The sequence below is a fragment of the Carassius gibelio genome, chromosome B17 (genome assembly GCF_023724105.1).
Source record: "Carassius gibelio isolate Cgi1373 ecotype wild population from Czech Republic chromosome B17, carGib1.2-hapl.c, whole genome shotgun sequence".
Lineage (NCBI taxonomy): Eukaryota > Metazoa > Chordata > Actinopteri > Cypriniformes > Cyprinidae > Carassius > Carassius gibelio.
In genome coordinates this window covers 2908193-2928469 of record NC_068412.1, presented here as the reverse complement: position 1 = coordinate 2928469, position 20277 = coordinate 2908193, and the positions used below count along the sequence as shown (strand labels likewise).

Below are 20277 nucleotides of genomic sequence, written 5' to 3'. Positions count from 1 at the left end.
CTAGACTCAAAACCCATCTGTTTAGCTGTGTATTTACTGAATGAGCACTGTGCAATGTCCGAACTGATTGCAGTATATTTTCACTAAAATCATTTTCTAACTGTTTTTAAGTGTTTTAATCATTTTAAAAGTTTTAAAATTGCTTGTTTTATTTTTGTTATTATTTTTCTTCATGATTATTTTACTTTCTTTTATGTAAAGCACTTTGAATTACCATTGTGTATGAAATATGCTATGTAAATAAACTTGCCTTGCCTTACAAGCCATGTTGAATAAATGCAAGAATTTCACTCATTCTAACCTTGAAAGCTGTGATTAAAACCATGCGACACATAGTCCCCTATGTTTTTAGGCCTGGAAATCGTTGTTTTAAAATCGCATGGTATTTCCATGTTATTCATGACCTTACAGACCCTATAAAAGCATCTGATGCACGCTCTTAATCACTTAAATTGGTCCACCAATGTGATTGTGCGAGTGCTCTGTTGCCTCTCTCTTCTGTAATCACGTGCCGGATCCGTTGCCCCACTTTGTTCCGGTACCTTGCAATTTACAAATTAAGCACTGGTGTATACCAATATCATGTAACATGTAACTTTAGAGATGGCCCCTAGATTTGAGACTCTCGAACGTCCAATGTCAAGCCAACCTTATGCCAGTTGTTTTTTGTTTTTTTACTTTAGTTTTCTTTTCTCTGCGCCGGATTGCTGAAGTCCTTTACCCGGGCATAGAGGTCCATCCAGAAAATTGTTGATAGACAGAAATTGTTGAATAAAGTCGTTATTTTAGTTTTATTTGTGTACAAAAAGGGTTCCCGTCACTTCATAACGTTACAGTTGAACCACTAATGGCAGATGAATTATTCTGATGACGTCTTTGATACGTCTATGGGACAGTCATAAGCCTCCCAGTTTTCATCCAAAATATCTTACATGGTGTTCCGAAGATGAACATTTTGGGGTGGAGTATCCCTTTAATGCTTAATCATCACTCAATCGACTAATTTCCTCATTAACTTTTCACTGCTTCATGTTACTTTTTTAACACTGAGTGAAAGTTATATAAACACTGGGAGGGTAAGTTTAACACTTTAAAAAGTATTAAAAGTTATATGAATACACAGTGCACAGTGGACAGGAGTGAGTGTCCAGCAGAGTCCGGTTTGGTGAATGTTGTGCTAAAGGCCCCTGGAGCTCAGGAAGCGCAGCATGGGGCCCGGCAGCGGCAGTGACTCCACACATCTCAGTCTCTGTGGCCCCAGCTGCTCTCGGATCCTCAGCCGACAGAGATGCGTCAGGCCTCGTGGAGACGCTGTGGAGACATAAACGTCACACACATCCTGCTCAGTATGCAGACACACAACTACATCACACCAACAAACACAACACTGTTCCCTCTGGAGCTGACCACGACGAGCTGGTGTTCACCTTTAATATGCACACGACAAGTAACTCCAATTTCTGGATGACTGACAGGCTAATAAAAGACAAACAGATATCATGAAAAGTAAGTTAACAAGTTCCTTAATTAAAAACAAAAAACAAAATCCTCATTTGAAATTTAAAGTTGAAACACTGAAATTGTCTTTTGTGTAAAAAAACAAAGAATGAAAGAACAACAACATTTATATTATTACTCTAGCAGTTAAAGGTTTTTGAACCGTAAGGTTTATATTGTTTTTTAAAGTCTCTTCTGCTAACCAAAACTTTTAACATTTATTTGAAGTACAGCAAAAAAAAAAAAGAAATGTGTAAATATTTTTTACTATTTAAAATAACTTTTGTATTTGAATACATTTTAAATGTATTCCTGTGATTAAAAAGCATTTATTAGGGGCCAAGCACCCGAAGGTGCCTATTGAAATCGTTGGCGTTATTTTTCTTCTTGGCAGCCCATAGAACCGCTTGCGGGAAAGCTGTGAACTTTGACACACTGATAGAGGACAGTCCCCACATTAACCATAGTAAAAGCACCACCACTTGTCCAAAGTGCTAATAACTTCTGATCCATAAGCCAGAAAATGAAAATTATTTTTTCCTCTGAATCCTTGGATCATGTCAAGTCGAATGGACCCCGAAACTGTTTTCTTTTTTTTTTTGCAATTTTCAATTGTTCGAAAAACCTACTTTTTCAAACTCATCCTAGATGGTTTGTCTGATTCACACCAAAATTGGCTCAGACAGGGACGGACTGGGACTAAAAAACGGCCCTGGACTTTGACTAGGCCCGGCCCAAAGCAATCGGCGCGTAAACTCGACAACAACAAAAATAATGCCTAGCGTGAGTGTCATGAGACTTTAATTGTGGCTCATGATACTATATCATCCAAATTATAGCAATAGCACTGATGTTGACTAGATGTTGAGCTGGAGTGGGTGTCTTTCTCTGCTCTTGGTCTAAGCTCAACCTGAATAAACAAACGATGGAATAATAATAAAAGAAACAGGTTTTATTCCAAGATAGCATGGAATAGTTTATATAATATGCTGTTATAAAACGTATATTATAAAATCTATTCCATGCTGTCTTAAAATGAATTTATTACTTAATAATCTTAATTTATGCAGTAATTAATCTTACTGCACAGATTATAATACCACATCTAAATGAAAATACACCATTACAAATTTAACTTCTATATTCAAAATCTTCAAAATTTGTAAATATTAAGTGTGATGTTACCAACATTTTTAAAAGTAAAAGCACAACATATTTCTTAATATTAGCTACTGCATGTTACATTTTACATCTAAAAGTTTAGCTTTTTTAACTACTGTAATCATTAAAAATGTAGCAACCTGAATATCACTTCCTAACATCATCTCTAGCAAGTAACTCTCTGTCTCCTCTCATGTTCCATACTTGGATCTGGATCTGCCTGTGGAACCCGCTCATCTTTCTGTTCCTCATCATCATCACTGATGGCATGTTGCTGCATAACTGTCTGGCTCACTTCACTGCTGCTAATATTTATCTGAGAGGTGCTGCTACTGGAAAATACTGATATATATTTCAGTTAGTTTGGGACATTTAGCGGCTTCAGTATCTAACTTCCGCATTTTTTTTTCTCAGCCCCACCCTTTGCTTTCAGTTTTTTTACCCGCGGTCGCGTAATGCATATTGTTTGTTTGTTGCTATGCTTCTTCTATCTAACGTTAAAGGGGGGGTGAAATGTTATTTCATGCATACTGAGTTTTTTACACTGTTAAATAGTTGGATTCCCATGCTAAACATGGACAAAGTTTCAAAAATTAAGTTGTACGTTTGAAGGAGTATTTTTGTTCCAAAAAAACCTCTTCCGGTTTGTCACAAGTTTCGGAAAGTTTTTTTCGAGTATGGCTCTGTGTGACGTTAGATGGAGCGGAATTTCCTTATATGGGTCCTGAGGCACTTCTGCCGGAAGAGCGTGCTCCCGTATAGCAGAGCACTGAGAGCACAACAGACTTCACTGATCAGAGCGAGAGCGTCGCTAAATGTCACAAAAGACGTGTGTTTTTGGTTGCCAGGGCAAGACAACTCTGCACAGATTACCAAAAAAAAAAAAAAAAAAAACGCATTAAGGGACCAGTGGATGGAGTTTATTTTTACAGAGCATCAACGGAGTTGTGCAAGTGTTTGTGTTTGTTCCCTGCATTTCGAAGATGCTTGTTTTACAAACAAGGCCCAGTTTGACGACGGATTTGCGTATCGTTTATTTCTTAAGGATAATGCAGTCCCAACGAAAAAGGGTCACGATCGTGTGTTGGAACCGCAGGCGGTGAGTAAAACTGCTTCAAATATCTCTGCCTTCTTGTTAGTGCGTCCCCTCCCATGCCGGAGACCCGGGTTCGAGCCCCGCTTGGAGCGAGTCGTTGCTGCTGCTGCTCTCGTTCAGTTTCAGCCTCGGGATCTGATTCTGGATCATAAATATACACTGAATCTGACTGTTAGCCATGGTTGTTTTGGTTGTTTTTTTCCTCACGGTAATGTCACAGCTTCCACATCCTCTCAACGCAAAAGCCTATTCGCGCTCGTGATTCTTTAGCTCCGCCCACACGTCACGCCTAAAGTCGGTCGTGTTTTTCCGGGAAAAATGGGTACAGACTATCTTTCTCTTATGAATATAATAAAACTAAAGACTTTTTGGAGTTATGAAGGATGCAGTACTACTCTATAGGTACTCAAGATTAACAGGATATTGAGTGAAAACGAGCATTTCACCCCCCCTTTAACGTCTTTGCTGTTGGTTTCTTCCTACTCTTCCACTTCATCTTCTCCTTACTTGGCGGCCAAGGCCTTTGCAGTGCATTGCTGCCACCTACAGTACTGGAGTGTAAAGACAGATTAGTGGGGGAAAAAAGGGTGATGACTGCATACTTGGCGGGTGGTGGGCCGGCCCGCCGGCCGTCCTGGAGTACCGGCCGTTCTGTGATTCTCCAGATCACACAGATGGCCAGTCCGCCCCTGGGCTCAGATCATCTTCAGACGATGCTGGCAAAAAGTTTTGGAATTCAAGTTGATTTGTCCAACCGTTCTCGAATGACACGTGAACAAATTTGACGAAAAGCATGCAAAAATGCATGTGAGGTTATATCTCGGCAACGGTTTGGCATATTGAGATCAAACTTGGTGTGTCTCATAATAAGCATGACCTGAGACTACCTGCAGTGGTTCGGTGCAGTGCCACCTAGTGGTCAGGAGATATGATAAATGCATATTCTTGCTTATAACTTCTGAATAGTTTGGCCAAAAAAAAAAAAAAGGTGGGTCATGCTGAGTCAAATGATATGCAGGATGATATGTTCTAAAATGCTGTATTTTTTTTAACGCATTATCGTATCATTACGAAAATAATTACAAGAATATTCAGCTCCATGCCCTGATGCTACTCAAAAAGTTTGGGGGTAGCGTCCCTTTGTGGTCAAAAGTTATCATCAAAAATTTGAATAACTTTTGAATAAATTAGACTATTGAAATGAAAGTGGTCTCTCTATATTCTTTGGGTCATGCCGAGAACATCGATACCAATTATGCCAAATTTGACCATACTTCCTGTCTGCCATTTTAATGTTGAAAACCTACTTTTTCAAACTCTTCCTTGACTGTTAATCCAATTTTCACCAAATTTGATGCAGATCATCTTTGGACCCCACTGGCGAAAAGTTATTGTCGTGTCGATATACGAAACAGTTCTCATTTAGTGCATCAACGAATTTGCTGGAAAGACTCCAAAATGCATCTGAGGCTGTATCTCAGCAAAACTACATATTTGCACCAAACTTTGTAAGTCACCCCACACTGACCATGCCACATCAATTTGGTAACAGCACCACCTATTGGTCAAGAGTAATAAACAATCAATAACCATTTATAATTACACTTATAAAAATGCTTATAACTTTTTTATTGCATTAGCCAATTGCAATGAAAATATTCCCTGGCTTCTGCCGACAACATTCATACTAAATATGCCAGAGTAAGATGAACTTCCTGTCCGCCATTTTTATTTAGGTTGAAAAACGACTTTTTTTTAACTTCTCATCAAACGGTGGTCCGATTTTCACCAAAAATCGAGTCAGATGATCTTCAGACTGTCCTGACAGAAAGTTATGGATTTTGTGTTTTCGCATTCCGCCGTGATGAATTTGAGGCATGGTGCCAAAATGACACTTGAGGCTGTATCTCTGCAACACTTTTACCTCACACAAAACACAACAAAATGATTTGATTACAGCACTACCTGTGGCTCAAGAGTCGTAAGCCATTTAATAATATTACTAATGGCTGTATTTATGATTTTTCAGCCATTTCAATTACAATCATCCTGAAATTGCTGTAATTGCTCATTGTTGCATTTGGTGTGATGCTCCATGTCATGCTTAGCTCCTCAATTTGCCGGTGGAGTGCTTGGCCCCAAAATTGCGGCTTGCAGCTATATTTATTATTATTATTATTATTATTATTATTATGTTAAAAACAGTCACTTTGGAGAAAAGTATCTGCTAAATAAATAAATGTAAAATTAATAGAAAGTTCAGAAGAACAGCATTTATCTGAAATAAAAATGTCTTTGTCACCAGTTTTGATCGATTTAAAGCATCCTTGCTAAATAAAAGAATGATACTGACTCCAAGCTCTTGAATGGTGTAGTGTATAATGCTTATCTTTGGATCTTTATATTCATCACATAATCCTGAAAAAAGGTACTCAAATGTTTTAAATACCGATGATAATAATAATAATCAGAAGTGTTTGTTGAGCAGTAAATCATCATATTAGAACGATTTCTGAAGATCATCTTCAGTTATTTTACACTGTAATAATATTTAACAATTTTAACAGTATTTTTGATCAGATAAATTGTGCAGCACAACTGTTTTCAACATTGATAATAATCAGAAATGTTTCTTGAGCAGTAAATGATCATATTATCATGATTTCTGAAGATTATGTGACACTGAAGACTGGAGGAATGATGCTGAAAATACAGCGGAGCATCACAGAAATACATTACACTTTAACACAGATTCACACAGAAAACAACTGTCAGATTGACATAATATTTCATAATTTTAATGATTTTGCTGTATTTTAGATGAAATAAATGCAGGTTTGGTAAACAGAAGAGATTTCTGTAAAAACAAAAACTTTTGACTGGTAGTGTAAATGTGTCACTGTTTGTTGAAATAGTTCAAAGGGCAGGGAGATAATCATAGCGATGCCAGCATCTCTGCATTTCTGCTATGGTTTTACTGCTGAATGTGTTGTGGCTCTTCGTGCAAACAGACACTCGTGAACTCACTTGTTTTCTCCTTAATGCTGGTCCACTCCGGCTGGTCCAGAAGGAGATCTCTGATCCTGCTGCAGAGCTGAACATTTCCTACATAGTCCAGCAGCAGATCGATGAGCCGCCCGGCTGTGTGTCTCCAGCAGGAGGACCAGATCCAGTCACAGAACTGAAAGTGAACCGATCGACACGGACAGAGCTTCAGAAGCTAAAACACACTACATACAGAGAACGCTCTGTGTATGCATAATATTCTAACCATGAAATATATATAGTTATATTACATGAAATAACTTCAATTTTACAAATCAAAACCGATTTTTTTTAAAAACAAAACAAAAAGACATTTGTGGGGTATTTAGGAAATCGTTGCCATATGCCAACAGTGTCCTACAATAGAAAAATACCAAATAAGTAGTTTTTTTTTTATTAAATTATGATTTTCTTTCAATTGAAATGCACATTTATTTTAGAAATCGGTGCATCCATTCATTATTCCCTTAAAATCTCCCGCAACACACACATGCACTCACACTTAACACTTTCTACTTCTTAACTCACAATTTTTGACTTAAAAACAGCACATCATTAACTACCTTGAAGCCAGCCCTTTTAATAACCCTGTTGCAATATATTATATTTGTTTCTCAAAATAACACTGAGATATGTAGAAATGAATTGCTGGCATCTGGGTTAACAGGTCAGACAGCACAGAATCAGCACCTTTACCTGTGCGTGAGTGGTGCTGGTGTGTGTCTGGTGCGGGTGAGTTCTGAGGGGAGCGTGCTGCCCGCTGTGGTGTGTGTCGCAGGTAAAGCAGGCTCGAGCATCGCAGCCGTGCTCCAGCAGCAGGGCCACAGTCTCCAGACAGCCGTGACGTGCCGCTAGCAGCAGCGGGCTGCAGGGGTCAGTGTTGGGGTCAGCTCCTGCCCTCAGCAGAGCGGCGGCGGCCCCTGTGTTCCTGGCAGCGACGGCGCAGTATAGAGCCGAAACACACCGGTTCTGGAACCCAGCAGAGCGCTCCTGAGAGAGTTTGCAGTTGACGTCGAATCCCGACTCGATCAGCAGACTCAGAATGGCCCGCTGGTCGTGCTCCGCCGCCAGATGAAGCGGAGAGATACCGCTCCGCCGGACCCTCGCCCGGCTGCTGACCGGGAGCAGTGAGGAAACTATCCTGAAAACACATCATTTCCCAGATTATCCTACAAATCAATCATTCATCAACACACTATTAAATGTCTTAAATTGTTCACAAATTTTTTTATAATCCACAACACTTCCTCCAGTGAAAAAGGGTTCTGGTCTGAATCAGGAGAGAAATCTGCACAGATCAACCAGCGTTTAAACAGCTCTAAACAAATATGTGACTGGATTTTGCTGTGAAAGACATTATATTTTATTGGATTCTAGTTAAAAATGTAATTATGGATTTGTTTCTTACAAGCACACAGCTTTTGGCTTCTTAAATCATGTGGATTGTGATGTTTTTATCAGCTGTTTAGACTCCAATTCTGACGGCACCCATTCACTGCAGAGCATCCATTGCTGAGACACTGATGCAGTGCTGCATTTCTACAAACCTGATGAAAATAACCCTAATCTTGCATGAACACATTTTCAGCAGATTATTATCTTTGGGTGAACTATTTTTTAAGACTGGATAATAATAAATTCAAATGTCAGTATAAACCCAATTTCCAAAAAAGTTGGGACACTGTACAAATTGTGATTAAAGAAGGAATAGAATATACAAAAATGGAACTTATATTTTATTCACGATGGAATATAGATAATATATCAAATGTTGAAAGTGAGACATTTTGAAATGTCATGTCAAATATTGGCTCATTTTGGATTTCATGAGAGCTACACATTCCAAAAAAGTTGGGACAAGTAGCAATAAGAGGCTGGAAAAGTTAAATGTACATATAAGGAACAGCTGGAGGACCAATTTGCAACTTATTAGGTCAACTGTGAACATGATTGGGTATAAAAAGAGCCTCTCAGAGTGACAGTGTCTCTCAGAAGTCAAGATGGGCAGAGGATCACCAATTCCCCCAATGCTGCCGCGAACAATAGTGGAGCAATACCAGAAGGAGTTTCTCAGAGAAAAATTGGAAAGAGTTTGAAGTTATCATCATCTACAGTGCATAATATCATCCAAAGATTCAGAGAATCTGGAACAATCTCTGTGTGTAAGGGTCAAGGCTGGAAAACCACACTAGATGACCATGATCTTCGGCCCTTAGACGACACTGCATCACATATAGGCATGCTACTGTAATGGAAATCACAACATGGGCTCAGGAATACTTTCAGAAAACACTGTCGGTGAACACAATCCACCGTGCCATGCGTTGTTATCAGCACTCAGTTCAGAAGCCTGCATCTCTGATGGTGTGGGGTTGCATGAGTGTGTGTGGCATGGGCAGCTTACACATCTGGAAAGATGAGCTCCATCAATGCTGAAAGGTATATCCAAGTTCTAGAACAACATATGCTCCCATCCAGACGTCATCTCTTTCAGGGAAGACCTTGCATTTTCCAACATGACAATGCCAGACCACATACTGCATCACTTACAACATCATGGCTGTGTAGAAGAAGGTTCCTGGTACTGAAATGGCCAGCCTGCAGTCCAGATCTTTCACCAATAGAAAACATTTGGCACATCATAAAGAGGAAGATGTGACAAAGAAGACCCAAGACATTTGAGCAACTAGAAGCCTGTATTAGACAAGAATGGGAGAACATTACTGTTCCTAAACTTGAGCAAATGGTCTCCTCAGTCCCCAGACGTTTACAGACTGTTAGAAAAAGAAGAGGGAATGCCACACAGTGGGAAACATGGCCTTGTCCCAACTTTCTTGAGATGTGTTGATGCCAAAATTTAAAAATGATACATTTTCTCAGTTTAAATATTTGATATGTCATCTATGTTGTGTTCTGAATAAAATATTGAAATCTGAACCTTCCACATCATTGAATTCTGTTTTTATTCACAATTTGTACAGTGTCCCAACTTTGGAATCGGGTTTGTACAAATCTGATGAAGAAACACACTCATCCTGATCTCAGATGACCTGAGGCTGAGCTGTAGGTTTAAACACAGCTGTGGACTGCAGTAATCAGCTGCCGTGTGTCGGAGGCGTCAGATCACAGATCATTAGTTCTCTAGATTAGACTGGACTCTTACTCTTTGTGTCCGTGCTGGCTGGCGATGTGCAGTGGCAGAAGGCCGGTGTGGGTGGCTTTGTTGGCGTCTGCGTGATGTCTGAGCAGGAGCTTCACTGTGTGTGTGTGACCGTGTCTGCAGGCCTCAGTTAAAGCTGTGTTTCCGTCACACGTCTGAGCGTTCACATCAGCACCTGTCGGGACAAACACAACCATGCTAGTGTTTCTGCTCTTCTGCTTTACAAAGACATTCCTCCATAGGAAATTCCTCTTCTAGTTTTGTGTTTTATATCTACTGTTGTAGCGGCTCTCTGAAAACATCTAAATCTTTTTTGCTTGGTCTTTGTTTTTAGTTAGCTATCATATTCATTTAATTGATTCGTGTCATGGTATTTAAATGTAAAATGATCGATGGATCAAACGGATAAGAAACTCTTATCACAAAGACTGAAGAAATAACGCTGATGACTCTATTTGGCATAGAGTAGCACGTTTGTGTAAAAAAAATCACCATCAGAGGGAAAACAGACATCTGACATGTCTAAAAATAGCTGTTGTTGGAGAATAGTTTATAACACAGCTCTCACTACAAAAAGCACAGATTGCATTGAAGTATTTAAAAACATTAACAGGACAACAAAGTGAACGGCCACTTCTACAGATACTAACAGACGATCCCAAATGATTGAATGTTAGTGAGAGTCTGAATAAATATATATTAGGGCCGGGACTCTGAATCTAATTAATTAGAGGCGTTGTAATTAATTAATCGAAATTAATCGCATTTTAATCGCATATAAATATTTGACCTGAGAACAGTGATAAGTATTTTTTTTTTCACATGGATTTATAGTATACCATTGAATAATGACTGAATACATAAGCTTAAGCAACAAAATATTGTTTATTTTTGTTCAACCAAGTCTAGCAGACCAGTGCAATTTTTGCCATGAAGTGTAGCAATAGCATATTTAGAAACAATTTAGAAATAGTACATTTCAGAAATTCAGGAAGCTTATAGGTGCTGGAACCTTCTGTAAAGAGTTTTTTAAGTAAAACACAATACTGTCAATTACATTCAGAACATTGGAAACACTGACTATTAGAAAACATCTCTCTGTTGCTTCAGAGGCCATAACATACTAAGTCCAACTCTCAATAACCTTGGCCAAAACAATAAAGAGTTCAACATAAACTGCCAGTTGCACCAACAAAATAATACATAGTTCAACATAAAGTGTAAAGTCCACGCTAGCTGCGATATGTTTTGCGTTGAAGTGATACTTGAGGCTCGATGTGCTGCAGTGATATCATAGACAGTATGCGAAGCGAACGCTAGTTGGTGCTTCAGTATAATCGGTCCGCCGAAACAAATCCAGTGAGAAACGTTCCGCGGTGCAAAAATAAGTTATTAAAAATGCGGGAATTTTTTTTTCTGTAATTAATTAATCTTAGTTAACGCGTTATTTTTTGTGTAATTAATTAATCTCAATTAACGCGTTAAAGTCCCGGCTCTAATATATATATATATAATAAACCCGGTGCTCAGTACCGTTCTTGATCAGGTGAGCGAGCGCTTCTGTGCGTCCGTGTCGAGCCGCTTCTATCGCGGGTGTGACGTGGTCAGCGTTGCGGGCGTCTACAGCGGCTCTGGCCCTCAGGAGCGTCTCACAGAGCTCAGGGTTGTCTCGTCTCGCTGCTTCATGCAGCGCGGTCCAGCCGTGATAACAGCGCTGATTCACAGCCGCACCGAACGCCAGCAGCAGCTTCACCGCGCTCACACTCTCCTGCTCACACGCTAAACACCAGCAGACAGAAGAAGAAGAAGGAGCTTTACAACACTTACTGAACCCAGCTGCAGAATGAAGACTTTGTCTTCTGTAGAGCTGCTTTACAACTGATGCAAATCTGTTTCATAAGATGGAAATGTGCTGAAGATGTGCTCCCCCTCTGGAGAAGACAAAAGAGGAAACTAATCCAGCAGATGTTGTTAACTCAAATATGACTCTATAATCCATAATAACACTTCCTCCAGTGAGAAAGTGTTCTGGTCTGAATCAGGAGAGAAATCTGCACAGAGAAAGCAGTGTTTAAACAGCTCTAAACTAATATATTTTACTAATATGTGAAACTAATTTTTCACTGGAGGAAGTGTTATTATGGATTATAGTCTCTATGTGTTTGAGTTAAAATCATCTTAATGCTGGATGTGTTTCATCTTTTGTCTTCTCCAGATGTTCACTGATGGACTGGAGTGCTGTGGATTATTGTGATGTTTTTATCAGACTCTCATTCTGACGGCACCCATTCACTGCAGAGCATCCACTGATGAGACACTGATGCAGTGCTACATTTCTACAAACCTGATGAAGACACACACTTCTGGTGATCCTGGATGATCTGAGAGTGAGCACATCTTCAGCAGATCTTTATTTGGCATTGTTCTTGAACTAAACTGAGGTGAACATCAACACTATTGTTTAGTGTAGAGTGAAGGCACCTTTATAAAGAGGCGTCTCTTTGTTCTTGTTGCTGATGTCGGGGTCGGCTCCTGCCTCCAGAAGAGTCCTCACACACTCCAGGTGTGTGCCCTGAACGGCGAGCAGCAGCGGCGTCTGCTCCTGAAGCGTGCGCTTGTCCACACACACACCACCATCTGACACACAGCACAGGAACATGCTTCATTACTGCAGCTGACCAATAATGACTAACACAATTAAACACTTATGAGCCAAGCCAAAGCACAGGAGTAACTCAACTTGTTCAACAAGTTTTTTGGGGGGAAATTTCTTCCGAATGATTTGAGACAAAGCCCTCCAGCTGTCAGTGCTCTGTGTAGGACAGGTGTGTCCCGAGCTCTCACCTGTCAGTAGAGTCCTCAGGCAGCGCGTCTGGCCGCGGTGAGCCGCTTCATGCAGAGCCGTCCAGTCCTCTTCACTCCCGCTCTGCACATGTGCTCTTCTCACAGAAGAGCTGACTCTGGAGGAGAATCCACCAGACTGAATCAGTGTGTGTCTGTTATAGTGGAGGCCGGGGCTAGCTGTCACATGGGGATGTTACCACAAGCTCAAGTCTCTAAACCTGTTTTCTCTTGCAGTGCTTTTTATAAAAATCTTAAATTGAAATATGTTTTGTCACTTCTGTCATCCAGGCTACACTTACAGTAGCTATCTGAAATATCTTATGAAGTGAACTTAATAATAGCACACACATACATTAAACATGTCATGAAGACAGATCTGTTCCCGAGACAAGGGTCATTTTCATGTCAGATCGGGGCAATTTGTCACATGATTTTTACTTAATGAATATACAGTATTTTATATTTCTGTTTCTGTTTTTGTATTTATTTATTTTTTGTATATTTTCTTCCTTTTTATATTTGATTAATTGTGTTTCATAATCGTTACATTCGCACAAAAAGCGCGTGATATGGGTTTTAATAGCAGTTCCACTGGGACAACTTACCCCAATCGCACAAATGACCATCGCCGTGTCTGTGTGTGTGTGTGTGTGTGTGTGTGTGTGTGTGTGTGTTTATAAAGAGACATTTCAAACTCAAGCCACGAAGACTGGCTGAAGAAAAGTGTGACAACCAGCCCCTGCTCTTTAAAGAGGAGTGTTTCCCGCTCCGATGCAATGAGAGCTGAAGATCACGCAGACACAAATCACACAGCTGTCTTAAACTGAGCGCATTCACTCGAGATGTATTCTGTTAATGGACGAACAGCGATAGTAAACACACACACACACACTCACTGTGACGGCTCGGTCTCGTCCCGGTTCGCATCTCCACCAGATGATGATGTTTTCTGAGGCGAGTTTGGTTTTGTGTTTCTAGACCGAAATAATGCGATATATTCGGCGTAAGAGAAGCGTCTCATCCTGTTATTGTCACACAGACAAAGACGCTCGTGCCGCGCGCGCCTGCGAGTGTGTGTGTGTGTGGACGTCAGTGAATGAACACACACACATACACGAGAGAGAGCACTCAGCTGTTCGCTGGGTTAATTTTAGGTTGTTCTTGACACGTGAGGACTGGAGTTTACCTTATTAGTCTAGCCCCTCGACCAGCTCAGATAATTACTGAGGAATGAGGGACAGGCTTTAGTTGAGTCAGGGCTCTATTGTCATGGCCTGCAGTCAAATGCTTGGGACTTTTGTTTAGCTTCCTTACAAGCGTTCCTCAGAAACGATTAAAGAGCTACACAAGAAGTGACTCTTCCAGTTAAGTGTGAGGGTTAGATTCTCTCTCATTCCTGACATGAATAACACTGATATCTGTGTAACTGTTTTGAGTTCTCTTACTGTCATGCATCAGATGAGGACTATGCTGGTATTCAGCCTGTTCGTCTCGTTTCAGAGATTCTGGCAAACTGGTTCTGTGAATTAGCACGTTACATGTTTATGAATAGGTCATGGAGCATTTATGGCATTTAAAATCTTCATGATTGTCATAAATGCTGTGATGTGTAAATGATCAAGAAATGAAGAGTTTTTAAATGTTTTGTAGTCACAGCACAAACACACGAGATGGAGTGTGTGTGTCTGTTTGTGTGTGAGTGTGTGCCTGTGTGTCTGTTTGTGTGCATGTGACAGAGTGTGTGTGTCTGTTTGTGTGCCTGTGTGGGTTGCCGAGATTTTGCCAGGTGAGACATGTTCCTGGATCAACATTATTGTCCAAAAATATAGACTTAGCCTAACCCTACCCATAATGTATTCCCAGAATCAGTGAAATGATATCTGATTAACAAGAGCATAGAAGCACCTCACTCTGGCTGTAAGCCTAAAACAGATATTTTCTGAAGAGTTATATCTCAGTTCTTATTGGTTGATTGGAATGTTGATCCAGGACCATGTTTTACTTGGTGATATCACACTCGTCGTGTGTGTGTGTGTGTGTGTGTGTGTGTGTGTGTGTGTGTGTGTGTGTGTGTGTTCAGAGCCTCCAGCTGATGCCTTTTATGGACATACTCCACTCTGTTTAGCTTCGCTTAAACTCATTACAGCAGGATTGATGAAGTGGACAGACATCTTTCAGCAATGTTACACTTCTGTTAAAACATGTAAGGGTTGACATCTAAAACTGAACGTATAATAATCAGGCCTGAAACACTGGCGGTGCATTTTAAAAACCCATGAAAGGGTTGACATTTTCTGCTTTAAGCTGCATTTATATAATGCATTTACAGTACAGAACCATGAATCTGTGTAGTGCAGGTTGAATCATCCTTTATAATGAGATACACTACATGTGAACTACACAAGCAGCAAACATTAGGGATACATGTTTTCTCATCAAGACTTTTATATAATACATTTTATTTTTCAGGGTTCTTTAATGAAAATAAAGTTCAAAACAACAGCATTCATCTGAAATCGGTTGTAATATAGAAATGTCTTTTCTCTCATTTTTGAACAATGTAATGTTTCCTTGATTAAGAAAGGTAATTCCTTTTCAACATTGATGATAATCAGAAATGTTTCTTGAGCAGTAAATGATCATATTATTCTGATTTCTGAAGATCATGTGACACTGAAGACTGGAGGAATGATGCTGATAATACAGAATCAGTTGCAGTTCAACAGACATTCACACAGAAAACAGCACCAGAGCGGCAAGAGACTGGTTTTTTTGGAAAAATTTCTGAGAAAACTGAACCAGAAGTCACAAGGAGACACAGGAGGAGGAAGGAGGTTAAATGGATTCTTTCTATCAAGAAATGAAGCTTTAATGAAAACACAGTGCTAGCATAGTTGAGACTTTGAGATGATAAATATCGTTATATATCGTTACGTTATTTCACTAACTAATGTTACAGTGGTGTAGTCTACTACGTGATACATTACCCACTTTTAAGAAGCGTGAGGATACATAACAACTTTCACACTTTCATTCATAAATTGACCTGTCTGTGTTTGCAAAGCGACAGGGATTGAATCACGGAATTCAGTCACAAATTATGTTTCTTATTTTGTATATACAGTCACAGTCAGAAACAGTTCGCTTCCCCTCTCACACATCTGCCACTCATCACCTGTGTCTTAACATTAATGTCTTTCCTGTGATAATGTCCTTTACTTCTATCACACTTCTGTCTCCTCTTAAGTGAGATCACATTGTATGCTCACTTATTCCTCAAATGAACTGTTTCAAATACAAGACATTGCATGAGATTAAGTTTGTAAATTATAGCCTGTGCCCTTTTGTAGTGTATACATATACTATTTATCATCAAACTATGATAACTGTGACTTAATTCAGTACATGTACGTCTGCCATATGTTGCCACCCCTCAAACATTCCTGCCCCCTTCTCACCACCCCATCAATATTTTCCTAGATCCGCCCCTGCATGCTGAACGGGTCAGGACCAGAGATGAGTGTCAGTCACGTCCAAGAGCTTCATCAGGGCCTGTGGATTATCAAAATAATATCTGACTAGATGAGTGCAGCCTCCTGAAGCAAACCACACTGCCAGAGTCACGCGAGAGTTTCTGAAGAAGAGAAAGTGAAACTGCAGGCCAAGTATGTCACCCGACTTCAATCCTTTGGTCTTCTGAAGAGAAAGACAGAACAACAAACCCTCTGCAAAGAGCCGCTGAGAAACAAGCTTTCTGTGAATCTGTGCATAATAATAAAATCCTAAAATATCGTAACTAATTACTAATAAATTCGAAATAATATTACATTTACTGTTCAAAAAAAAAAAAAAAAAAAAAAAAAAAGCCTAATTACATATACATGTATACTATTGGATGTACAAAATACATACATATATGAAATAGGCGCTTGCACACATATAAACTCGATCCACACACAACACTCGCACATAGGCCGGATTATATAACTTCTATAATCCACTCTTAATATATTCCAAGCTCAAGCACATGCATAAAGTTTGCCACAATGCGCAGGAAGAAGTAGCCTAACAATTCTGAAAAAGGAGACATTTTAATTATTTATTAATACACAAATGTTCTCTTGTCGGCTGCAAGATGTAATTCACAGTGCTGGCTCTCTCCACAAGGACGGGCAGTAAAGAGTAATGCAACCTTCACAGTATTTTCAGTTATTTCATTATCAGGAGAAAAATCATGTGATCGAGAGGACGCCTCCCTGTCATGCATAGCCTACATATTAATCATTTTCACACAAACACTTGAATATGAATAATAAGTCACATTGTGCATATGCATTTCAAATTAAATAATTTATTTTACATGCAATTATCCAAAATAAAACCATTTGTAATGAAAATAAAATATGTAGACAAATAAGTATAAATGCTGCGTGTGCACTGAGTCAGCATCATGCGCGCTACACAAATCTTGCACGCTGGAGTTTTGGGGAATATGATATGAAAACACCTGCATTTAAATGCGTCTGCAATTTATTTATTAAATACTTTTAGCAGACGCTTTTATCCAGAGCGACTTACAGTGCATTCAGGCTAAAATTTTTTACCTAACTTGTTCCCTGGGAATCGAACCCACAACCCTCTGCGCTGTTAACGCAATGCTCTACCACTGAGTCACAGGAACACAATACTTAAATTATATGAACGCAAGTAAAGAAAGTTCCCTCAAAAATCACTAAAGTTGTCAATTACTGAAGGTCTTTTTTACATCATGTGCATTTTGCTGATTATAATGAGAGAACTTGTTTAAACGTGAGGACGTTTTATTAATCAGTCCATTCTTTAGAGTTTCAACGATTTAGCTAAATTGTGCAGGTTTAATTTATTCATTTCTTGTTTTAATTAAGTCTAAATAATGGAAGTGAAATTATATTATATGTTTCTAAAATAAAGAAAATAATTTATAAAACACGCAACAATTTCTTAATCTTTTCCTCAAGAAGTTATCTGTCAAAATAAAGGATATGTAATGAATAACAAAGTAGTGTGTGACAAAAATACATGTTGTTTTATTAAAGGAATTTTAAAATATAAATTAAAATATAGGCCTAATGTGTGAAAATATTTATATTTTGCAAATAAATCCATGTAGCCTACCCCCCCTAAAATGATCCGATGCAAAGTAAACTATAATTTATTTAGAATAATATAACACATAATTCATATTATATAAATAACACTGCACACCTATTAAATGTGTCAAATCAAACATTTGGCGTGATGCTGTGCAGCTTAGAGATAAGCAAGCTCATAGGCTTGACATTTATCCTGCTTGAATTCGTTCTAAGAAATGCAAAACTCCATAAGGCCTAAACTTCTGTAAATCTGTAAATATTCAATATTTTAACTACAGTGTTTTTCTTTAATTTTCCCCAACTGCAGCCGTCAAATCGGTGAGGCAAAACTGACGGCTATTTGCAAAAATGTGCTTTGATGCGCTTGTTTGATAACTTTGGTTAAAGTGCCACCCAGCGGTCAAAGGCTGCAAATGCACTTTACAGACGCGACAGCGGCGGTAAAAACTACATTTTGGTTGAGATACTATTGTTTTGGTTGACCACCTACGCAGCATGCAGACACAGCCATGAAACAGTAGCGCAAACATTCAAAATAATATTCACAAAGGAATACAATTCTGATAAGAAAGATGCATGCTTCGTGTATATACATGCAGGTGATTTCATATGTGCATGTGCGTGAACTTTTCAGTGCAAACAGAAGGCATTTCAGTGTAAAAATAAGCCGTTTGAGCATTAAATGTCATGCGGCATCTGCATCTCGCAGTGGCACATCTACAGATGCAAGGACTTAAAACACTTGATGTGGCTTAATGTATTAAAACAGTGTTTTTAAAATACCAAAGAAACTCACTTCGGTAAATACAACATTTACAGTTAAACAATGTGTTATTTTAAATAACGTTTTAACCCTCTAATCAAAAAAAAAAAAATATATATATATATATATATATATATATATATATATATATATATATATATATATATATATATCATTAAACATCAAAGAATTACAGAATGATCTTGAATCTTCCTTTTCTGTCTAAGATACTAGAAAAGGTGGTATCCTTACAGTTATATTCCTTCTTAGAGAAAAATTGTATGTGTGAGGATTTCCAGTCAGGATCTAGACCGTATCATAGTACTGAGACTGCTCTCCTTAGAGTTACAAATGATCTGCTCTTATCATCTGATCGTGGGTGTATCTCTCTATTAGTTTTATTGGATCTTAGTGCTGCGTTTGACACAATTGACCAAAACATTCTTTTGCATAGACTTGAACACTTTGTTGGCATCAGTGGAAGTGCATTAGCATGGTTTAAATCGTACTTATATGACCGCCATCAGTTCGTAGCAGTGAATGAAGATGTATCATATCGATCACAAGTGCAGTATGGAGTACCTCAGGGCTCAGTACTAGGGCCGCTACTCTTCACGCTTTATATGTTACCCTTGGGAGATATCATCAGGAAACATGGTGTTAGCTTTCACTGTTATGCTGATTATACTCAGCTCTCTATTTATTCGCGGCCCGGTGAAACACACCAATTTGAAAAACTAATGGAATGCATAGTCGATATAAAAAACTGGATGACGAGTAATTTCTTACTGCTAAACTCAGAAAAAACAGAGGTGTTAATTATAGGACCTAAAAACTCCGCTTGTAATAACCTAGAACACTGTCTAAGACTTAAAGACTGCACTGTCAATTCTTCGTCATCAGTTAGGAACCTAGGTGTGCTATTTGTAAAACTGCATTATTTCATCTAAAAAAATATATCTAAATTACGATCTATGCTCTCAATATCAAATGCAGAAACATTAATTCATGATTAGATTATTGTAATGCTTTATTGGGTGGTTGTTCTGCACACTTAGTAAACAAACTACAGCTAGTCCAAAATGCAGCAGCAAGAGTTCTTACTAGAACCAGGAAGTATGACCATATTAGCCCGGTCCTGTCCACACTGCACTGGCTCCCTATGAAACATCGTATAGATTTTAAAATATTGCTTATTACTTATAAAGCCCTGAATGGTTTAGCACCTCAGTATTTGAATGAGCTCCTTTTACATTATACTCCTCTACGTCCGCTACGTTCTCAAAACTCAGGCAATTTGATAATACCTAGAATATCAAAATCAACTGCGGGTGGCAGATCCTTTTCCTATTTGGCGCCTAAACTCTGGAATAACCTACCTAACATTGTTCGGGAGGCAGACACACTCTTGCAGTTTAAATCTAGATTAAAGACCCTGGAACCTGAAACACTTCCCATAACACCCGATGTACTTGCTACATCATTAGAAGAATGGCATCTACGCTAATATTAGTCTGTTTCTCTCTTATTCCGAGGTCACCGTGGCCACCAGATCCAGTCTGTATCCAGATCAGAGGGT

General features: G+C 39.0%; 1 protein-coding gene across 1 annotated transcript; it reads right to left on the bottom strand.

Moving 5' to 3' along the window:
* Window positions 1-764: 764 nt before the first annotated feature.
* Window positions 765-13923, bottom strand: LOC127975806 (ankyrin repeat and SOCS box protein 2). Its single transcript, XM_052579793.1, has 8 exons — window positions 13700-13923; window positions 12804-12919; window positions 12441-12596; window positions 11493-11738; window positions 9963-10134; window positions 7496-7940; window positions 6782-6935; window positions 765-1311 (listed from the first exon to the last, which is right to left on the bottom strand). Exons 1-8 carry the CDS (start codon window positions 13822-13824, stop codon window positions 1178-1180), a joined length of 1548 nt encoding a protein of 515 aa, XP_052435753.1. The 5' UTR covers window positions 13825-13923; the 3' UTR covers window positions 765-1177.
* Between the last annotated feature and the right edge of the window lie 6354 nt (window positions 13924-20277).